This window comes from Coffea arabica, chromosome 2e, assembly GCF_036785885.1.
Source record: "Coffea arabica cultivar ET-39 chromosome 2e, Coffea Arabica ET-39 HiFi, whole genome shotgun sequence".
Taxonomy (NCBI): Eukaryota; Viridiplantae; Streptophyta; class Magnoliopsida; order Gentianales; family Rubiaceae; genus Coffea; species Coffea arabica.
Genome location: NC_092313.1, coordinates 1,934,774 through 1,957,426, shown reverse-complemented (window position 1 = coordinate 1,957,426; position 22,653 = coordinate 1,934,774). Strand labels below are relative to the sequence as shown.

Genomic DNA, 22,653 nt, shown 5'->3' with positions numbered 1-22,653 from the left:
CTTTTCCGTTGCGTTCTTGTTTATTCCCCAATTAAATATAAACTTCAAACGGGACACCAGCGAGCCCAACTGCATTTCTGTTTTATACCATTCCCCCCAGCAAGGAGGCAAATACTACTTTCATGCTAGTACAATAGAAAATTAGTGGATACTAAGGATAAATATGTCTACTACTTTGACGTTACTGCCACTACGAGGAAGAAGCAATCTCTCCAAAACAGTAATTGAGGTCTTGAACGCATACATGCCTCCATGTGTTATCGAGCAATTGCTTAAGCGGAACGCCAAAAAATGGTGAATTCCCCATGTGCTATGAGTTTTAAAAGGTTTTTAGCTGCGCTTTTTGCCGGGATTAAAACCGGAAAGCTTCAAACGGGATTCCCCAAGGTGCCTCAGTGATGCTGCGAAAAAGCATATTACAGGACAGATCAAGAGAATTTAATGAATTCTGTCTGATAAGATTTGAAAGGAATGGATCCAGTGGAGTCGCTCTTGAAAAGCTCGACCCAACAAGACTTGTTGGGCGGGTAATTTCTCTACCTAAGAAATTGCTCGAAAGATCGCTACTCTCCGCTATAACAAGTGGCACGAAATTTTTTTTTTTTTCGAATATTTTATTAATGGCAAATGTACCATACACTTAGTGAGCAAGGGCTCAATATGAGCTACTATATAAAAGTGCACTGAGACCCTTAGGATCTAAGAATTCCTCATCAAAAGCCATATTTTGAGCAATAGATCAAGCATATCAGGAATTTAAACATGTAAGCTGGTTAATTTGGACAGCGTATGTGAGAATTTACACTGATGAATTTACAGTCAACAACATATACAGTTCCCGCAACACACTCACTCTCTCTCTCTCTCACATATATTGCTCATTATCTACATAATACATGAAATGCCATAAAAAAGACTTACAACATCAAATATATCCAACAACCGATTGATGTTACTAATCTAAGATTATCCCTGGCCAGAATGAGAAGCTGCAAGTGCCTGGCACCAAACAAATTTTAACAATGCTTGCTTCGACGTGACTTAAACAATTGCTAAGCAAAGTCTTTAAAATATAAACAAGAAAGCAAATTTATAAGCCTTACCCAAGTTGAGCAGCAAAATTTCTCTCCAAAACAAGTTACACATATTGACATGTATCTTCACATTTATCCTGTACAGTGTCATTTTTATCATTCTCGTCCTCTTTCCCTGATTCCAGCTCACAGGATGAAAGCAACCTCCTCTGAACCAACATTCAGAGATGAAGTCAGTAGACATAATCTTAAAACTTTTCCAATGAGCGTCCACAGGCATTCTATTAGTTCTTCTCAGAGAGGTGCCAAGATATGACAAGTCTCATATTTGGTAGGAATAAAAGGAAATCTGTAAAACTTCCTACAAATACATAAAATGATAAAACTTGGGCACCCAATGGGAAAACAGGTCAAAGTGGAAAGGGGCATTGGAAACTTGTTTGGACATTAAGCCACCAAAGGACTTGATAGTAACAGAAATAGTTCCATAAATTTAAATAATATCCACCACCAATCAGCAGATTTTCAGCATCATTATGAGGAATCAAGATCTTGATTACTACACTCAAAACATAATTAACACTTACATGGTCCTCAAAATCTGGGCTGGTCAAATTGATCGATAAGTTTCTCATCAACAGTAAGACCTAGACGAGAGACCAGAAAAAGGAAGACATAATTTCAGATCCTTAGCTAAAAGCTAATGACGAAACAAGAAAAGCAAACAAATATTGATCTCATTTGCATAGGCCACAGTTTCAGAGATATTCCTGACATTGAAATCTGAAAGAACTATTTTCTACCACATAGTTCTCCAAAGCCCGGGAAAATAAACCAGCGTGTGCGCATGGAGTAAAACAATTTTAGAGATCATAAAGTGTACCGTTTCAACGTCAATAGGATCCATCCTCTTTAGTTTCTGCACGTGACCTGTCACACTTGGGTCAAAGATACTGCCTATGAAGCTGTATACTTCAGTAAAATCTGGTAAAACTGCATCAGAAATGAGAACAAAGGATCATCTTGGTGCAATTTAAAAAATAATTCATCAAGCCATCAAATGTACATGTAATAAGTATTTACTTCTTAATTCAATAAGAACAGGAGCAAGAAAATAACCATTAAAGGAAAGACTTCAGCAAGTTGAAAAAAAAATTCCGAAAATTAGCAAGGGTTACAAGTTTACCCAATAACATTCTTACATGGTATTAAATTACTTTATAGAAGGAAGAGAATTTCCTTAAGAATTCAAAACTTGTTTTAAACATGACTTAACCACCAAAAAAAAAAAAGAGCAGACAACTTATGAGACTTGTTGGCCCAAACCTCAGAGTGATGCAACCTTGAATTAAACTGCCCCAAAACTGCAAAAAGCACCTTATTCTTATTTGTGGTTAATTAGTTTTGGGTGAAAAACAATTGCCCTTAAATAACCCCCAATAGATCAAGCAGAATTTGAGAGACATTCTACAAGATCTATTTTCAACCATATTGAAGAGTCAACATACTCGTTAACAACATCAAAGATGGATTTACAGTGATGTTTTAATCCCGTATTATTCACGTATTCAGCTTTCCTCATGTACTTGGCTTAAATGTTAACAAGCTAAATGTATGCAATAAATCACACTTACCTCTTGGAGGTCCATGATTTCCTTGATTGATCTTTTCACCTGTCGGCTGCGTCTTTGAGTGTGGAGTGCTTTCATCACTACTATAGCAGTAGTTATTGGCCATAAGCTGATGTCCCCATCTTAGATCGCCTGTAACACAGAAAAGCACCTTCAATGCTCACACAGAAGATATCTGCGCATGACTTCCAATTAGATCTATCAGCATAAGAAACCTTTTTCCCCAGGAGATAAGTTGCCAGCACCAATAGCATTCTCAGTCCAGCATGGCAAAGCTGCACCAGTGACAGTGTTTCCATGGAAATTCGAATAATCGGCTCTTGGCAAAATTCCATGTTCATGTGATGATGGTGAGTCTTGTAAAGAAGCTGAGACTTGAGGAAGAGCAGGAGCTGCCAATATGCAATAAGTGAGGAGCCGTAATAGGCTAAAGTTAAGGACCATTATTTGCAAAATGAACTCACAACAAGAGATGACGTGAGAAATCATCCATTGCTTACCACTTTTTGAGGCTTTCTGAGGGTATGGATGAGCAGCTTTCCTTTTTGGTCGAGGTGGAGGCAAATGTTCATTAGCCCCACTTTTTTGAACCTTAAGGAAATACTTTTGAGCATGACTACGTATCTGCACAAGTAAACCTCCACCTTAACCACCCCACTTTTAGGTACACGTCATGCCTAAGATTTGATTACAGAAGATCATAGTGCCAAAAGAAAGCACATTCAATTTCAACATTAAAAAGGTGTTGCGTGCATATAAAGAGACTTTGAATAACTAATTGTGCAGATGAAATCCAGGGATGAAATCCAGAAATGACCGCTGAGAGGAATACTTATACACTATCAAGAAATACATACAAGAAAAAAGATATTTAACAGCAGAAATGCTGACTAGAAAATTTTAAACATCAGAGGCAGATACACTTTAACACTACTAAGCTGAATCTAACAAACTGCAACAGCAGATTCAATTATTGGCAGAGTATCAAAATTGAACACATTCTTTAACTTGATAAGAGAACTCAAATTCTTCTTGCAATAGAGATAAATGCATGTGGCAGTGTAATTAAAACTCCTGCAATTGTAACCATGAAAATAAAAGTTCCCAGTATACACAATGGATACTCACTTTTTCAGTATTTTGCAAATAAAATAAACTAAAAGAACTAGCAAAACCAATTTGACGTATTTTCTTTACATGCTGACAAAAAAAATTGTATTGAGGGGAATAGATAGTGAACTGAACAAAGGGCAACATGAGTAAATGAACACAAAAGTATTGAGTAGTGCATTTCAATCATGGAAAGAACATAAGATTTACTGACGGTTGCTTGATGCAGTAAAATTACCTGAATAACAGTCTTCGATCCAACAAATGCTTCAATCTTTTTCCAATCACGGTCAAACCTACATATCATACAAACAAGTAAACAATTATTAACAAGTTACACGAATTGAAGCATGTAAGTAATTATTAAATAACGAGGGATGCCCCTAATATCCAGCTAAATTGTGATAAAATTAGCTAATGAAACAAGGATGAACTACAGGTACATAATCTAGTATATGAAGGACCTTCTACTGATTATTATAGAATTAAAAACTGGCAGTCAGAAACTACAATTCAACTTCAAACTAAACAATTATAACCCTAGGGAACTCATTCAAATTTCCGATTCAATCGCCGCGAGACATTACCCATTTGTGAGGGATAGTTTAAAACCTCCAAACAGTCCCGCCAAAACCCTAAATTGAAGAACTCCAAAGGCGCTAATACAACAAAAGATGCAAAAAATTTGAAAGCGAAGCGAGACTCACAATTGGAGTGCTTCGAGGAACTTGTCGTGCTCGGGTTCTGTCCAGCTCTCCCTTGACTTGGTAATGGTGTAGGGTTTTCGGACCTTCTTGCTCGGGTCCTCGGAAGACAACGAAGTGGTGTTGGCCGTCGAAGCCGTGGCAACGGCGACAGAGGCGGGTGCGTTGGTGAATGAGCCAAGGTTGGGCAGGGCCATGCCCATAGGATCCAAGTAGAATCCTTCGGGCGGGTTCGGGTTCAAAGACACCATGTACTGTGACCGCGAGTAGTTGCTACCCTTGCGTGTGTAGTATTTGTTTGGGTTATCATCATGTTCCTTTTGGCTTTTTGTGGATGGTTCGGGTTCTGCTTTTCTGTTAACGTGGTCTGGTCAACCAGCGTGTACTGTTTTTTCAATTTCCTTTAAATTGTTCTCAATGAGGTCATCCCAAACCCAAAAAAAACGAATATGTTGTTTTTAACGAGGCTAATTACACTTTTCACTTAGTCCAATCAAACGAACGCTCTAATGTTCGGGTGAGTTCGTTGATTTTAATAAACTTAATATTATGTTTTAATTTAATTTATTTATTTGTCGAGTGAATTTAAACAAATTCTTTACCGAATCAAGCTCAGTTAGCTTGAATTTTTTATGTTTAAATGTTAGTAATGCTACACAAGCTAAATTTGAGTCGGATTTAAAAGTTTGACCGAATTAAAAAATATTTATGCTTTGATTAATTAGTTGACAAAACTGAACTTGATATAAGTATCAAAAAATTTAATTTGATTCATCTTTCAACTCTAAACCCTGCACACATATTTGGAAATAAATTGACTTGCTAACGCTGGGTTCTGAATATTGTTTTTTATTTCTTAACAAGAATTTGACTTTTTGTTATGAATAATAAATTTTGTTACTTTTGAAACATGTGCTGAAAACTAGGGCCTTTGTACTGTTTATTTATTCTTTTTTAATTTTTTGGAGTTGCTTTGAGAAAGAGACTAACTAAAAAAATTAGATAAAATATCAAGGACGTTTCTTTAACTAAGTGTTTTAAAAAGTCAAACCTTTATCAAGAAAACAATTAATAACTTTTTCTTTGAAAAAGCCATATCTTTATTTTTGAGATACACTAAAAAAATAAAATGTAATCAGAAATAACTTTCAACTTGAAATAATAACATTCAAGGCATATGAAAGCGGGCTTTGAAATGGCTCTCAATTTTGATATCGTTCTAATGCAAGCACGTCGAGCTATGTGAAAGTGGGCACGCAAAAAATTGCATTGGTTATGACTACTACTTACAATACCCAGTGGTTTTTAATCTTCTTATTCTTTTTTTTTTTTTAACATTCCCACCCTCTTAACACCTGATCTATCTCCAATTATCAGGTTTAGGGTTCTAACTTTGAATCTAACAACTAGAAAAATTTTAAGAACCATCTCCTCGTGGCTTTAAAATTTTACCTTTTGATTGATATATTAATTGATTGACACAGGTTGCTGTTTTTATTTTTGAGTGAAAAAAACCAAACTTACGTTAGCACTTCGATCCGTTCTCTTAATGAATAATCAAAAGCAAGATCAGGCCTGAACTTAGTCTAACGGAGTTAAAAACAGGGCAAAATCGAAAGACCCCCTTAAATTTTGTTCCATCAGCACGTTGGCCCCCTCTTATTTGAATTTGATCAGTCTTCCTCTTATTCTTTCTATTTTTTTCCCCGATGCAATACAAGGGGTCTATTGGCTCTTACAATTTGACTTTTATTGGCTTATTGAAAGCCCTTTAAAACAGCTATTTTGGTCGCCTGCAATCCATCACCTACTCTATATTAGGAAGAGGGGTGAGCAAGTCCTTATAATCTATCGCCTCGATAGGAATTGTTACGATTACAGTTCTAAAACTTGCAATTTTTTATTTCGGTTGCTCTCAATTATGGTTCCGATTACTTCTCGTTACATTTGATCACTTTTGGTTGCCAAAATTGATTTCAACAAAATGTAGCAAAAAATTTAGAATAAGGGAGTGTTAAAAGAATAAATAAATGTAAAAGAAAAATAAGACGTTTATTGTATTAATAGTTGACAAGGAAAAGAAAAATAATGCAAATCTCATGCAAAAAATACCTTACATTTAGTGAACGTTTTAAATAAAATGAAATATACATAAATTTCTCATTGAAATTGGAACGAAAAAAAGAAAAATGGCTTAATGTACCAATATAGTTGGATAGAGACGGTTGGAGCCAGTCTAAATGCGTCAAGTCCAATTTCAATCTTGATTTTTGATGAACCTAAACCGAATCTTCAAATTTATCGAAGTTGGTTCTAATTTTGGTTTTGACAAATCGTGGTTCCGGTTCCGGTTCAAACATATCAGCACAAGAAAGATCATCAATTGATGTTAGATCGTCCTAGTGGTTTTAAAAAGTTTACTTTCGGATAGAAATGCCAATTGATTGACACAGCTCGCTGTTTCCTCACCACAAAAAAAAAAAAAAAAAAAAGGCGTTAGCACTTAACTCACGCCGTCCAAAATAGTTTAAAGCAAGAACCGGCCCTATTCTCTTTAGAGTTATATATATATATATATGTGAGGAGGGGCAGCAACCGTCCGAAAGGTTCCTGGCTAATACTCGATCAAAAATAATTGTATATCGTTTCACATTATAAATGGAGTTTATAAAATTTTATTTTATAGTTACACGTTATTAAAAGTAAGTCATATCGTATGCATATAATATTACTTTTTGTGCATTTTGCACAAATTTGTTCAGACCGATTTTCGTTGGAGCAGTAGTAATAAAAAATAATCCTAATTAATAACACGACGCAGGGACGGAGATTGGATCCGGCATGGCGTGGTGGTCCGCCCGTTAGTTCCGGGAAAATGCACCATATATAGTGGCAGCCCCGTGAAAAACGATGTCGCTTTTTTTAGCACAATTGGCTTTGTCTGAGGCATGAGACTGTGAGTCGCATGACGTAGTGCTTGAAAAATACGCTCAACTTTACGGCTTTACCCTTCCTCTCTCTGTTGGGAGACAATCTTGACTAAGATTAGCAAACTGCAAAGCCACCTTGACTAGTACTTTGACTCGGGGGCCTCGCACTCCTTTATTTTCAGGGCCATTAGCAGCAATCCATCCGCACCCGCGACTTTACTAGTCGTCGGTTCTAAGTTACTCGTGGCAGTGGTCTGGTCTGGTGCTATAAATTGGGTTCAAGACTTAGAAGGCAGCTGAAGCGGGACGAAACACCGCCCAAAATAAACTCCTCTCTCTCTCTTTCTTTCCTTTTTTCCTTTCTCGTCTTCTTTCCTCTTTTATTTTCCTTGGATTTCTCTATCTACGGGCTACAAAAGCTGAATATTCCCTTCCTCTGTCTCGCTTAATTTAAGCCTCCAACCGCAGCTCTCCCCAGCTTTGCCCAGAGAAAATGAAGGTTAGGCAGCTCTCTCAATTCTCTCATCATAAATCCGTTTCCCGTTGAGCTTGACTACTCGTTCTTAATCATATTTGCGTGCTTACCCGTTTTATAATCGCAATAGTAGTACGGAAGCATATTATTTTCTGGTGCTTCTTTTAGCGGTAATAGTAGTAGTATTAACATGAAAAGATTCTGATTCTTGAACAAAAACCTGCGGACGCTTAAAAAGTTGTTTACCTTTTCCACTATATTTTTTCTTTTTGCTTTTAGCCTCACGAGTTGTCTTGAATCCCTCTATAAACTGTTTAAGCTAATATGTGTGTTCTGATGCTTTTCTCATCCTGGCTTTATGACAGAAAGTGGTGTTGAAATTGGAATTTTCTGATGACAAAGTGAAACAAAAAGTCATGCAAAAGGTGTCTGGCCTCGTAGGTATGTATACATATTGTGCAAGCTATCCTTTGATTCCTTTCATTCTAGTACCAGTACTAGATTTCAATGAAAGGGTCCATCCATATATCCCCCCAGATTTCATCAAAACTGTGTATTAATTTGGTCCAAACTAATCTTCCACAGGGATTGAATCAGTTGCAATAGATAACAAGGACAAGAAACTGACTGTAGTCGGTGACATTGATGCAGTCAAAATAGTTTCCAAATTAAGGAAGCTCTGTTACACTGATATAGTGTCTGTTGGACCAGCAAAAGAGCCGGAGAAGAAGAAGGACGAGTCACAAAAGAAAGATGACCCCAAAAAGGGAGGGGACGAAAAGAAGGGAGGAGGAGGTGGTGGTGGTGGAGATAACAAGAAGAACGAATCAAAAGGTGATGCCGTAAAAGCCTACCCGGCTTATCAGCAACATTACCTACCGGCCTATCACCAAAACTACCAGCCACCGATGCCGTATCAGTACCATCATTACCAGCCAACAGCGCCGGCATACTACGCCAGGAGTGCGGAGGAGGATCCAAATTCTTGCGTCATATGCTAACTTCCAAGGATTAGATGAAATTCGGAGTCTTGGATCATGCAAGCATCTCCCATAAGACGCCGGCAGTGCCAGTTTCGTCTTTTATATATATATATTTTTTATTTTTGGGTGTCAATCCTAAGGATAATTATTGTTAGTACGCAGTGGTATTGGAGAAAGTCAAGAAGAGAGGGCTGTTTCGTACAATGTACAGTAGGTGATGCTTTCAATGATGATCTAGTTGCTAATAATTTTTTTGGTTGAATACCGTGTTGGCTTTGGTTTATTTATTTATTTATTTATTGTTGGTTTTGGTTGATTGTGGGATATTTTGTATATTCATCTTCCATAGTTCCATATCATCCATGCAAGGACAATTCTGTCGATTCTCGTACAATGGACAACCATACAAATCGAAATGTTTCGCTATATGCTTAGTGCTAGAAGGGTATTCAAATTTGTCCGCCCATTTGGCAAGTAGGAGTATTTTGCACAACTTTTTCAACTACGGACCCCACTCGGGAATTTTAGTCCTACGCGACCTAACTAAGCCGGTGGCACTTCGTTTTCCACGAAATGAACAACCATAGAAAGGTGATATCATCCTGAAGAAAGAAGAATGAATGACTGCCTCTCGAAACATTCTCTGTTGTTGCCATCAAAGCTTGGGCTACTAGTCTATGGTTACATTTCCAACACTATTGATCTCCTGTCAAGGACCAAATTCCCAAGAACAGACAGCTCCCTGTCAATGCTGTTTAGCTTATGTACAATGCTTAAAGTATCACCCTCTGGAATAAAATGTGTTATTCCAAAATCTCTTGCTAAACTGTAAGTAGTGCTTTAAGAAAAGTAAGAGACTCTACATGCTCCGCATCCAAAGCTCCTATAATGAATCCTCTCAGCCACAGCTGCTCTTGCAGTGGTTCCTCACCACTAGTCCCATTCCAGCTCCGTCCTCCATGAAGGCTCCTCCATCCACATCTTTTTGCCATGATTCTAATGGATGCATGCCCCATCTTTTGTGTGTATGCTCCGATACTCCTTCATGAAAGCTCTAGCATATTCCCCAATTTGCCCAACTTCTCTATCTTTATCTTCAAAATTTTTTTTGGTTCCGACTCCTCCATATGATCCACAAGGTTGCAGCTGTAACCACAACTGTTTCTTTGCTTTATGTTCTCCTATAACAATCAAACCATTCTCTAAAATTTGGTCGACGTCTGGTTGTTAGTCGCTGTAAATTCAAGTTGATGATAATCGTACTTTAAACACATTTTATTAGCTATGTTTTTCGTTTATCTGATTATTGGATCCTTCTTTCCAGGTTCAAAGAAGTTTCAATCATGTGGTAATATTGCTAATGGTCTTATTATCCCTTTTAGCGCTTGTCTCCCTGGAACACCTGTAGCTTCTTTAATTTTTGTTGAATCTGAATTTCTCCTGGTTTTACGAAGAAGAAGAAGAAGAAAGGAAAAAGATATTAACCCGATTGAGAAGAAATGAAAGAAAAATGGTTTTCTTTTGTATCATTTGGGAAAATAGAAGCGCGTATGTCTCTGCATATGTAATGCTTTGAGGGGAAAAGAAAAAGGAAATAATAACAAGCGTCTCAAAGGGAGTGAAAGGAAAAAGTTGTACGTGAATTAGGCAGTAAACTTAAAAGTTAGGTAAAAGAGCAGGAGGACATTCAGCCTCTAACCTTTCAATCCTCTCCTAGAAAATCAATTTTAATAGCAGTGCAAATGACAAAAAAAAAAACCATACCCCTTCTACTAGTCATTTGTTTGCTCGCATCTCCCTCCCTCCAATTCGTCAAATCCAAAGGAAGCCTAATTTTTATCGCTATCGTCCATCTGTCTCGAATGGCGCTGTATTAAAAAATGGGAAACGATTCCTGCTTGCTGGCTGGGCGGTAATATCATCATTATCATGTACGAATAACCCACGCAATCGTCAAACCCCATACGAAACTATTAGAAGCAAGTGAACAAATTGAAAAGATAAAACTTGAAAAGGACATGGAGTATAATTTGGTCCAAATATCAAAATATGCAGGCCCAGCATTGCTTTTGCGGAGTATCATTTTTCTTCTCGGCAACATTTCCGGTCCGTCTGACCATCAGGTACCCTACCACTCCTTTTCCCCTTCTTTGATATTTCCATCAACTAGTACTAGTAGCATGCTTTTTTTCTGAAACGCCCAGTCCCATCATTTTGACGAGAGGAATTGTGGGACGATGACGCAACATCTTTTTCAATGTTTGATGATCACTTTCCTTTAATATAAATTTTTTGACTTCATTCTTCCGTTTGATTTTTGACAATAATGCTGACGGAAAGATTCTCTATTACTGTCCGCGAGTACTTCTCTTTGCATTTGAATTAAGGGATAATATCATAAACCTCCCTGAGGTGTCTCTTAATGTCACTTGGCGCTCCTAAAATTTTTTTCAAATATTACTTACATCTCTTCTTTTTGTTATTTGTGTACCAAAATTTTTAAAAATTCTAAACTACCCTTTCACTTGTTTAATAAAAATATTTCTAAACCACTTTGTTCATTTCAAGAAAATCATCACCTTAAAAATAATTTTTTGCAGTACTACCACATCACAATGATATACCCCATAAAAATATAAATTTGAAAAATAAAAAAATATTTGAAAATAAATACACTTACATCAATTTAATTTTATATGCTCAAAGTCATTTTCTTATGAATTTATATTTTTTTCTAACAACTTCTCAGCCCTTGATCAAACCATTAAACTATACCAATCATTATAAAATCAACTCAAAATAAATAAATAAATCATACTCCACTTTATCACAATCACACAAATAAAAAATAAACAAAAATTAATTTATTATAATTTACAAATAAAATATCACATAATCATCCAAAAGATATGAGTAGAAAAGAATGATGGAGAAAAGAAAAAAGAAGAAAGTTACTTTCATTTTTTTTTATTTTTGAACTCCATTTATTTGATATGTTATAAATTACGTGTCAAGTGAGAGTTAATATAGTCTTTTTATATTTACTAGAGCAGGTAAGTGTTATTTTTAAAATTTCAAGAGTACCAAATGATATTACGAGAACCTTAAAAGAGGCTTCTGATATTATCCCTTGAATGAATGCATGGGATAATTTCAGAAACCTCCCCTGAGGTTTCTGACAGTCTCACTCTCATCTCCTGTGGTTTCAAAATATCACAAATCTCCCCTGAGGTTTAGGATTTTGTAACAAAATCAGCCTATGATGTCAAAAGTGAACATAAAAAAGTGTTCTTAAAAAAGAGAGGGAATTTTGTTTCCATAAATGCCCATGAGGTAAGTGTACAAGTTATATTAGTGAAATAATAAAAACTAATAAAAACAAAAAATAAATTAGAAAAAAGGGATAATTTCAGATGCAATATGTTATTCATCAATAATATTATACCAAAAGTTTTTACTAGATGGTTATTTGTTCCAATTGCATATTAAATCAACCATTAGTACTTATGAGAATGCATTAAATATTTAAGTAGAGATGTAGTTTAATTCAATAAGTAGCATGTATATAAATATTTAGTGAATGTACAATCTGTTTGAAATAATGTACACCGTGTTACCGACCAAGTATTATGCATAGAAATTGTTGAACATGCAGTTATTTGTTCACATGCATATTGCAATTAGTCATCGCAACAATATGCATAGTGCAATAGTATGTATACATTTGGAATGGTTATTGGTGCTTTGACCCACTTGTGCATCTCCTTACAAGCTGCAGTGGGTATGTAATTTTATCTATATGACTAATACTAATTTGTCTATAAACACCTTACACGGGGTGATTTATGAGATACAATCAGTTTACAAATATATACATTATATTAGATGTTAGTTACTTGACTGTGTATATCTATAAAAGGTAGTGTAATGGTACGCATAAATTTGAAATGGTTAGATGTTAAAAAAAATGTACATCATGTTAAGTATTAGTTATTTGACTATGTATACATGTAAAAGGGAGATTAGATATAATGTAGAAAAAAGTAATTACGTGAGTTGGAATGTATTTGTCCTGATAATCACGAAATATTAGTTGACTTGTGAGGGTATTTAAGTCTTTTTGGCCATAATGATGTAAGAAATGGGACCTAAATTCTGACAGGGGAGGTTTGTGATATTTTTGAAATCACAAGAGAGGAGAGTGAGACTGTCAGAAACCTCAAGGGAGGTATCTGAAATTATCCCTTAATGCATCTAGTATTCATTCATACGAATTCTCTCAACTTGAGAAATAATTGCCCCCTTTAGTAATTGGTCTCAAATCTAAAACGCCTTTTGACCCAAATCTTAATGACTTGAATGGCTGCCCAAAGGGTAACAGTTTCCCAAGCGCCACAGACTTTGGACTCTATTTACGCACAAAAAATATCCGAATCAATCTATCCTTGAATGTTAGCTAGTTTTGAATATGTCAGAATTAGTCACGTGAGTACGGCTAATAATGTTCCTGCCCACATTACATTATTATGTCAAAAATGTCTTTATCATTTGAGGGGGGTAGAGTTTGGTTTATGGACTTTCCCAAGACTACCAGGGACAGGAACGGTTCATGGCGATTTCGTGCATTTTGTACATTATGTAATTTTATTTGCATACGATAAACTTTGTTTGCATAATGTATAACTTAAAAATAAAATTTTATAGGCCTTACACATATTGTGAAAATTGAGATACAAGACGTGATTTGGATCATATAATTTTTTATGATCAAATCCTGACCATAAACTGTGCAGAATGGACATTCTGAGGACCGTCCCTGCTTCTTATCCGGACTATCAGTGATGCTGTAACCATAGATTCATCGTGAATGAAAGCCTCCAAATGTTCTTCCAAAAAAAAAAAAAACGGATGTCGACCAGATCCACCACGTGACAATCCTAAAGCCTCTGATTAGGCTTCCACGCCAACTCTTCCATGCTTATCAAGAGCTGAAAACCAGTTGGTCGTCACAATTGTAAATAGTATTTTGCTTGCATAAAAAATATAATTTTTAATTACCTTATTACTTTAAGTACATTACATCATAAAAAATATTATAAAATGATTAGTTTTTTTTTTAAAAATAATCTGCTATTCAAATAATTTTTATCTCCTATAGTGCTAAGTCTGAACCAAGTTTTGCCTGAGGTAGGCGTAGAGTTGTACGCTCATCCATAAATCATGTGACATGGTAAGTACCCATATCAGTTATTTTGGATTGGCCTTTCAAACCAAAAAAAAAAAAAGGTAAAAAGTTGTTTTTGGACCCGGTCAAGTAAGGTCCAGACTAACTTCCTTAAAATTGACGCTCACAATGTGTCAAACTGTGAAATTAGAGGAGTGATACGCAACTTGTGCTTAAGGCAAACTCGCCCAGTCCATGGCAAAGATGGAAAAGGCCCAGCCAGCAGGTGAAAAATCGGAGGCCCAGTTAACAGGTTTCCGTGACTCGCCACCCTGTTCTTCGTCTGTCTGCTAGGTTAGGGGAACACATTTAATCTGCATTTCAATTTTCAATGGTGCTTGATTTGTTAATGGAACACTCATGGCTGCAATTTACTGGGGTAATTTCCACTCGTAAATTCTACACAATCCTGATTTTGCGGGCTCATGTTAAATGGATATGATTTTATATTGCTAAAAGAAATAGTAGGACCAAGGATCAGTTCTTTTTGCCACATATATGGATAATCCAATCTGTTTACTCACATGAAACGATTTTATGTTCTTATAACATTCATTGACGAAGAATACACCAATCAGTAATACTGGATTGATTTATAGCGATAACAGTGATGTGCAATCCTTTCATGCCGATCACTCCTCTTCTTCTTCTTCTTTCCATATTTCCACCCAATTCTTCTGAGCTTCTTCGAAACCAAGAAACGAGCCCTCTCTCTGTGCATCCCAACTCGTGGACAGAGTCCCGTAAGCTATCCCCAGTGCCGAAGAGCCAAAGGTGAAGAATGTCGTCAAGAAAGGTAACCAAATCGGCACATCCCACAAGTTCTGCTCCTTCATTATGCTGAAAACTTGCAGCAAGGCAACCCCGGTGACCAAAGGAACACCAACATAAAACAAGATTCTGAACATTATCCTCTCCCACACAACCTCCGGTATCTTGTCATCATCATCATCATCCTTGCCATTTTTTCCTCTATGGCTTTTTGCTGCAGCATTCTCTCTATCTTTTTGCTGCAGCATATTAGCTGGTGCCCTGTTGAAGCCCTTTGCTTCTGCATGTAGCCTCCAACTTTTTAGCTGAAAAGTTGCGTGGTTCACAGTTTTGCTGTGGAGGATTGGGTTTCTTTGATTCCATAATGCTGTTCTTCGACAGTGGAGAGGCAGCGGTTCAGCACCAATGAGAATTTTATTCATGACTTCCCAGCTTGCTGGTCGATGTTTCTCATCCACTCTCTTTTATCTTCTCCTTTTTGTCGAGAAACTTACTTATCCAAATTGATGAAAGGCATTTTTTTTTTTTTTTTTTGGGGAGAAGGGGGGGGGGGGGGGGTTGGATTTTCGCTTGAGGTCATTAGTATCTGTTATAGGAAGGAAGATATTTTTTGTCCAAATGAATGAGAGGCAATGCTTTTGTCCTAGTCGGCTTGTCGGTAGCGTTTGTTGCCTTAAATATTCTTTTCAGTTTCATATGCAGTCAGTCATTTCACGCTTTCGTTTGAGGTTATTAGTATCTGTAATGGGAAGATATTTTTGTCAAATTTTGTCGGCATTAGCTCATGGACCATCCCTAATTAGTCTAAACAGAAATACACGAAGATAGTAAAATTTTAGGTCTCTTTTGATCTCCTGCCTTCAACTCGCAAGCAGCAAAATTAGGGTCTATGGACATAAATAACTTATAACTGCATGGTCCAATTGGATTCCAATTTTGGCTTAATCTTGAAACATGCTTCGTCCTTCAGAATTATAATATCTGAACCAAGATTTAGATCAGCCGTAGCAATATCTTTCCCCAGAATTAGTAGGCCGTAGGCTGGTAATAACTAATAGTAACTGATGTGCCCGCAGAGACCTGGAGGGTTTATGAAAAATTCCCTGCAGGCCTTAACCTCTCGTATGAGTTTCTTGACACCTGTTAAGACATGAATAAGCCTGTAACAGCAGAATTTTCAAAAATTCCTCCATTTTTTTAGAGAAAGAGAAGGCGGGGAAAAAAAGCCATCCTAATTTCCTCAATATTGGTTACAAAAACGAGAGAGCTCAAGAGGGAGGATGGAGACAACGGGAAGGATGAAGAGGAGATTATGGATTTATAATATTGATGTTGCAGGGTAAAATCTTTTTCTACTCAGGAAATAAAGGTAAGCTTTTGAATTTGACATACCTGCTGGGAAGATGGTGAGCTGCGAACGGGGAACAAAGAACCTGATTGTGAAGGAGAACCCGAAATCGATCTTCCCGGAGAAGCATATAGTACAGGTCTTACAACTGGAGATGGAACATATGGTAAGACTGGTGAGCGCAGCACGGGAGTGTTATAATATGAAGAAAAAGGAGATGAAGCTGGAGTTCTCCATTGAATTCGAGTGACTGAAGCTGTTGTAGGAGACGAAGGTGCTCTCTTCCAAGGTAGAGAACTCATTCTGGTTCCGCAGATAAACCTCAAATCATCCGTCTGTGTAATTGTAAAACAGATGACAAAACTTCAAGAGCAATCAAAATTAGAATCACTTACTTGTTATGGACATTCAAATCAGTTTCGTCCAAAATTTCTTCCTGGAAAACAGCAAAGTTAAAGATATGTCACTTGTGACAGCAATGATCCTTCGGAGTCCAAATTTCAGATTCTCAGGGTACAAGTTAATGAGCTGAGATACAAAATGACACTGCTACTATGTATTTCCTGATAAAAAAAAACTTCAAATCTCCTAGCAACCTCAAAAATTGCTGATTAGTTTAATCATTCACGTTGAATCAAAAAGTGCGCACCAAAATGTGATTAAACTATATATAAGAATTTCAGAAGGAAAAGCAAAAATCGTTTTCTGATGCACAAGATATAAAGAAGGTATTTTTGTGCGGCAGTTATGGCATATTTCCATAAGCTGATGGAGATAGGCTTTTCTTCCAATAAGCAATGAAACATAGCCAATCTTAAAAAAGGGTCAAACACACAGTTGTTCTGTAGACAAGAATCAACGGAACTTGATCTCTGCTGTCATATGCATAGGTGAGACCGAAGCTGGAAAAGAACCTGATCTGTTCATCAATTTTGTTGAAATCCATACAGTAAGTGGTACTCTATGACATTATACATATGATATTGGTAAGTTCCACTTATTCAGCAAAACATATCAGTTGAAGGAAGATCTTGAAACATTTCTTCCATTCCACCGTTGTTCACTAACAGTTGTATCAAAATGAGACATGCTAGCTTCATATAGAAAGCAGTTGTACACTCATTAGCGGCATCTGGAATCACATTTATGATGGAAATGCAAGGAAAATTATAGAGGAAATGAGGAGAAAATATAAAATTTGAATTGAAATAGTTACCTGGAGGAGTTCCTCCATCACATCCCCCATAGTTATAATGCCAATTACTTCCTCATCTAGATATTTAGTTTTGAGAGTTTCCAAACTATCTTCCTCCCATTTATTAGATGCCTGAAACACATCCTCTTGTTTCCTTGTATTCTCAACAACAAGAATTCCAGCCTCATTATCACTACAATATGCCGAGGTAATGGAGAGGTCCACTTGACCAAATAAATGATTAGTTCCTGAGAAATAAAGAAAGACAAAGTCGGATTAATGCATTGTTCTGAGTCTGGTCAGGAGACATGAACAAAACCCACGATGGGGATTTCAACCTTAACCAAAGAGTTTTAAGCAAATTAGTCTAGAACCTTCCTCTTTATGTTGACAACAAGTACTACCATGTATTCTGCTGTTTCTAATCAGGGTTTTAGAAAGGCAATTGTAGATTTATAAACATTTCAAGGCATGAAAATATTTCAATGGCTGGATGCCAATTACAGGATTTACTACACAACTCTGGCCAGGAAATAAAAGACTTTAAATGTGCACAATATTACGGACAAAAGTTTCATGCTATCGCATGTTGAGACTAGGAGAAGACTTGTGACACATTTTCAGGAATGCAACATGATGCGTCAGAATTAGTTCTTCAAGAAGAGTGTACACAAGAGTAAATTTTGTGCAAGCAAACCAAAGTAGATGACAGTCAAGCTATGCCAAGCCGCTTCTATTTTGTACCTTTAACATCTGTTGCCGCAGGTTCCGAGTTTGAATCTATTTGCATTCTCATAAACTTAGGCGACTCTTTGGTCTGTTCTTCTGTTTCTTTTCCATCTCTCTGAGACTTGACAACAACAGCCATGTGGCTGTGACCCTTTTGAAATAATTTCAGCACATCATACAAAGGCCAATCGTCATAAACCCTGACATTGAGCATATATGACTTTGCTAAGAACGTATCAAAGAAAAATATCATAATTAGAAGATCCCAAGACACTGGAAAAGCTAATAAGTAGCCTCTAAAAGAGCCACTCCCAAACCATTGCGTCAAGATTTTGTTCACCAAAAAATAGTCGTACCTGGGAATTCTCCTTAAATTTATACTTCTCAGTGGAACTTTATCTTCAGGATTGCAGAATATCAGGTTTTTCACCTAAAAAGAGGAAAATGACGCTAAAACCACAAAGCCTAAATGTAATTTGGATGACACCCTCTGGTGACTTGTTAATCATTAACATGGAAGAAGAGCAAGTATAGAATTCTAATACTAATAAATTCATCGATCAGGGTGGTTCAGAATAAACAGGTAGTAGTTTCTGTAAGAAGCCCATAGAAGTAGCAAGAGATGCTAATAATAATGAGCACTCAATGATGCACAGGAAAGCAATGCATACAGGATCACAAGAAAGGCATCAAATGCTGCACTCAATCAATAAATAATCAAGCCAAGAGCAATTACACCTTGAGATTAGTTACCAAAACAAGGCCGATAACATTTTTGTGATCATCTGAATGAATTGGAATCCGGCTATGTCCCTTGCTCATTATTAGTCCCATTGTATGCCTGAAAAATGAAAACCGATCTTAATACCACAATGGAACATTGACTCATAGGACACTAAAGAGCTGAGAGAGGTTCACTACATGTCAAGGATCGAATTTATATCAAGGGAAAAAGTTTTAGATATGGGTGTCATTGCATCTTTAGCAGTCTTTTCAGTCATGTCCAAAGCTCCATTAATGATGGTAGTTTCGTCATCAGTCAGCTCTCCGCCTTTCCCTGCCTGGAAAGTAATGCAAATCTATCAGGACCATTGACACATTTATCCAAAATCAACTCAAGAATTTTCCAGCAGAAATGAAGAAAGCCATGCTCCGGTACAATCAAAGAATTGATATTCAGACAACAGTTTCACCTTCACTGACAGCAAATCCACCAACGTCTTTAGCTGTGCTCGCCTTAGGAGTGCAGCATGGCCCTTCCCAAGGAGCCAATCCAGCAACTGCCAAATTTAAAGTCAAAACACATGATTGGAGTCCTTATCACAGTAGGTTCACTGGGAGTTTAGATAGAATAATGGAGTTCATGCCTAGAACCTCAAGTTTACATTTATTTTCTTTCTTTAGAAGTATGCTACTGTAGAAGAAGCTGTAAATTTCCTGGCAAAATTTTTTGTTTTTGGGTGACTTTATTGATGGACCTGGTATAGAGTCGTGAACCGATGAGATATGCCGTATTACTAGCTTTTTCACATTCACTTTAAGAGTTTCAGTAACTGATATCAGCAAGCCGATGTCATTAAAATGAGCGGTTAAACGAAGCAAGAAAACTTGAACACTAGATAGTTCTTTCAGAAAAGCATTCCCAAACTTTTACTATTACCTTGCTGACTGGGTATGACACAGGAAATACAACCAGCAAGAGGAACCGGACGAAGAAAACAAATTTTGCACTTAAACTTAATCCATGTCGCGAGCAGACAGCTTGAGGAATAACCTACAAATAAGAGATACACGTGCAACAAACAAAATAATGACAAACTTTGACATCTAGACTGCCATTGAAAAGTATACTATACCTCAGTGAAGGCTAGTACGAACGTGACGGACACAATAATAGCAGCCCAGAAAGGAAGGATTTGATCCAGGAAAATTGGGAGCGCCTAATTCCGACACAAGGTAATGACATTAGTAGAGAATACAAATGAGCAAAATGAAAAGAGGTGAAAAACGTTGTACGCAATGAAACCTACGTACCTCGAGAGCAAGTGATTTTGCAATGAGAAGGGTACACAAGTGCAAATATTCGTTCTTAACGATAGGCAAAATCCTTGCTGTAGAGAGAAAAAGGAAAGAGGTATAAACGATCAGTAACTAGAAGTTTGGCAATATTTCAGAAGAACATGGAAAATGTGCGTCACCAGCATTTTTCTTCTCATGAGGCAAACCGGCTTTCATGAGGACTTCAAGATCAACTTGACTATATGAGAAGAGACCGAGACTAAGACCAGATGTAAGACCAGCAAATGTGACAAGGACCAAACATAGCGTTAGATACACCCAAAACTTTGGTTCACAACATGGTATGTCATCCTCCCTCATTGTGTTGGATAGCAGGTAATATAGGCTGTAAAAAAATTGACAAACGTTGTTGTAACAATTTAAAAGGACACCAGCCTCTAACAAGCTGGCGGTTGAAGTAACCAGAAGACTTTTCAACTTGAAAGAAAATGAAAATGAGAGCAACTTCAGAAGAAGAAACGCAGAGAGTGACACACTGGGTTGTGAGGATTATTTCTACTACACCAACCTTCACATAAATGACACCTTTAGATGCCATTGCCAATGTTGTGGTAACAATATAAAAAGGACATGAGCCTTTCACAAGTTGGCAGTTGAAGTGACCAGGAGACTTTTCAACTTAGAAGAATATAAATGAGAACAACTCTAAAGAGGATATGCAGAGTGATACACTGGGTTGTATGGATTGTTTGTACCAGACCAACTTTCACATAAATGACACCAATAGATTCCATTTCCAACGTTGTGGTAACAATATAACAGGACATGAGCCTTTCACAAGCTGGCAGTTGAATTGACCAACTTTTATAGACTCCGAAGGAAAAATTAACAGCAACAGCACTTGTAGAAAACTTACGTTAAATGTGGATAGAATTTTCAGTCCTTTACATGTAATGGCTCTAGCATAAAACTTCAGGAACAAACTTCTAGATCATGAAGGACAATCGAATTGCAGGAATTATTTAGGCGAATATCTTGCAGCCGATTTACGTAGCGAATTATGGGGCCAGACATATGAAGATGCTTTCCAGAAGGCAATGCACCATATACGCTATCCCTATATACAACCTGCCCCAGATTATGCGTTGAGAAGGTCACAGCATAACAGGGGACGGCAACCAGTGCAGCTTCTGTTCTGTTCAACCATTATATAGAAACCATTCTAGATTCTGATTCTGAAAACCTAAAAGATACTAATTTATTCCAAAAAGCGATGAATGCATGGAGCAGTTGAGGATGAAAAGTCTACTCGCAGTCCAACGCCCGTGGACTCTCAAAAGTTGGTGCAAGAGCAGCCAAGTAATGTAAGAAAAGAAAAGAAAAGAAAAAGATAAAATGCTTACATGATCATCCGGAAAAAATTAAGGGTTTTTCTAACAGGTGCCCATATGACACATTAATATACATAATATTCACCTAACATATCATATATATATATATATATATATATATATATATTAACAATTATTACTCTCCCTTGTATCAATATACTTTACCTATTTTATCTTACCCATCCTCTTTTGTATTTATTTACTTTTTTTAATTAATTTTACATTTTAAAAAATATGACATCTGAAAATATATTTAAATGAGTATCCATAGAGCACCCGTTAGATAGACCAAAAATTAAAACAGGAACTTGCAGTGACACACCTTAGTCCTGAAAGTTGGACACCCAACTAATCTAGTTATTCAATACTTTCAGCACTTAATTTTTAATTTCAATTTCAGACTACAATTTTATCGAATAAGTTTATTATTATTTTTTTTGGTTGAGTGACCACGTCCCCTTTTTGTTGTTTTAGGGCTAGTTTGATAATAATGAATTTCGAAATCTGAATTCTGAAATTTGAAATTAAGTGCTGAAAATATTAAATTACTAAATTGAATAATTTAAGCTTGTTTGATGACTAGCTGCATCATAATACTAAATTGAAATATCACACAAATATTATGCTTTTATCTGTAAAAAATTGTCTTTATTTATGTATTTAGAGAGAAATAAGTGTGTGTGTGTTAGAGATAGGAAATAAATAAAACAATTTAGACGCGGTGTTTAAATGTGCACATCTGCCTGTGACAACGTACATTTGCTTGCATATGTATACCAAAACAAATGTACTTTGTGCGAGAGGATGTATAAGAGTATGTGAGAATTATAGTATGTATAATTAATCCAAAAAGTTTTCACTTGAAAGTTTGTACACAAATTAAATAGTGTTTAATACATTAGGTGGTAAGGCATTCCTAAATTCAAAATGCTCTGAATGAATGAATCTTCACCATTAGGTAGAGTTATCAAACAAGCCCTTAGTGAATTATTCTCTCCCGCCCCTAACAAAAACCGAAACCGTCATTTTGAGTGGAATTATCAAGTCGTGGGAGTCTGTTAGCCCGCAACGGATCTTCTGTCCCATACCCTGTGCCACTCTCACTCTCT

At 36.6% G+C, this 22,653-nt stretch overlaps 4 protein-coding genes across 4 annotated transcripts; 1 reads left to right on the top strand and 3 right to left on the bottom strand.

The window, feature by feature from the left end:
• Positions 1-746: 746 nt before the first annotated feature.
• LOC113730006 (protein REVEILLE 6) lies at positions 747-4,852 on the bottom strand. Its single transcript, XM_027254413.2, has 9 exons — positions 4,483-4,852; positions 4,014-4,071; positions 3,166-3,289; positions 2,881-3,057; positions 2,669-2,797; positions 1,918-2,027; positions 1,622-1,681; positions 1,104-1,243; positions 747-999 (listed from the first exon to the last, which is right to left on the bottom strand). Exons 1-8 carry the CDS (start codon positions 4,728-4,730, stop codon positions 1,139-1,141), a joined length of 1,011 nt encoding a protein of 336 aa, XP_027110214.2. The 5' UTR covers positions 4,731-4,852; the 3' UTR covers positions 747-999; positions 1,104-1,138.
• A 2,763-nt stretch (positions 4,853-7,615) lies between these two features.
• On the top strand, positions 7,616-9,129 carry LOC113730005 (uncharacterized). Its single transcript, XM_027254412.2, has 3 exons — positions 7,616-7,908; positions 8,250-8,325; positions 8,470-9,129. The coding sequence occupies exons 1-3, from the start codon at positions 7,903-7,905 to the stop codon at positions 8,883-8,885; spliced, it is 498 nt and encodes a 165-aa protein (XP_027110213.1). The 5' UTR covers positions 7,616-7,902; the 3' UTR covers positions 8,886-9,129.
• Positions 9,130-14,590: 5,461 nt separating this feature from the next.
• LOC113730004 (uncharacterized protein PAM68-like) lies at positions 14,591-15,392 on the bottom strand. The gene has a single exon (XM_027254411.2). It carries the CDS (start codon positions 15,282-15,284, stop codon positions 14,724-14,726), a length of 561 nt encoding a protein of 186 aa, XP_027110212.2. The 5' UTR covers positions 15,285-15,392; the 3' UTR covers positions 14,591-14,723.
• Positions 15,393-15,445: 53 nt separating this feature from the next.
• Positions 15,446-20,513, bottom strand: LOC113728895 (DUF21 domain-containing protein At2g14520-like). Its single transcript, XM_027253250.2, has 13 exons — positions 20,333-20,513; positions 20,169-20,245; positions 19,991-20,074; positions 19,795-19,908; positions 19,328-19,414; positions 19,056-19,195; positions 18,888-18,975; positions 18,491-18,564; positions 18,150-18,334; positions 17,427-17,653; positions 16,606-16,646; positions 16,255-16,513; positions 15,446-16,002 (listed from the first exon to the last, which is right to left on the bottom strand). Exons 1-13 carry the CDS (start codon positions 20,511-20,513, stop codon positions 15,952-15,954), a joined length of 1,608 nt encoding a protein of 535 aa, XP_027109051.1. The 3' UTR covers positions 15,446-15,951.
• Between the last annotated feature and the right edge of the window lie 2,140 nt (positions 20,514-22,653).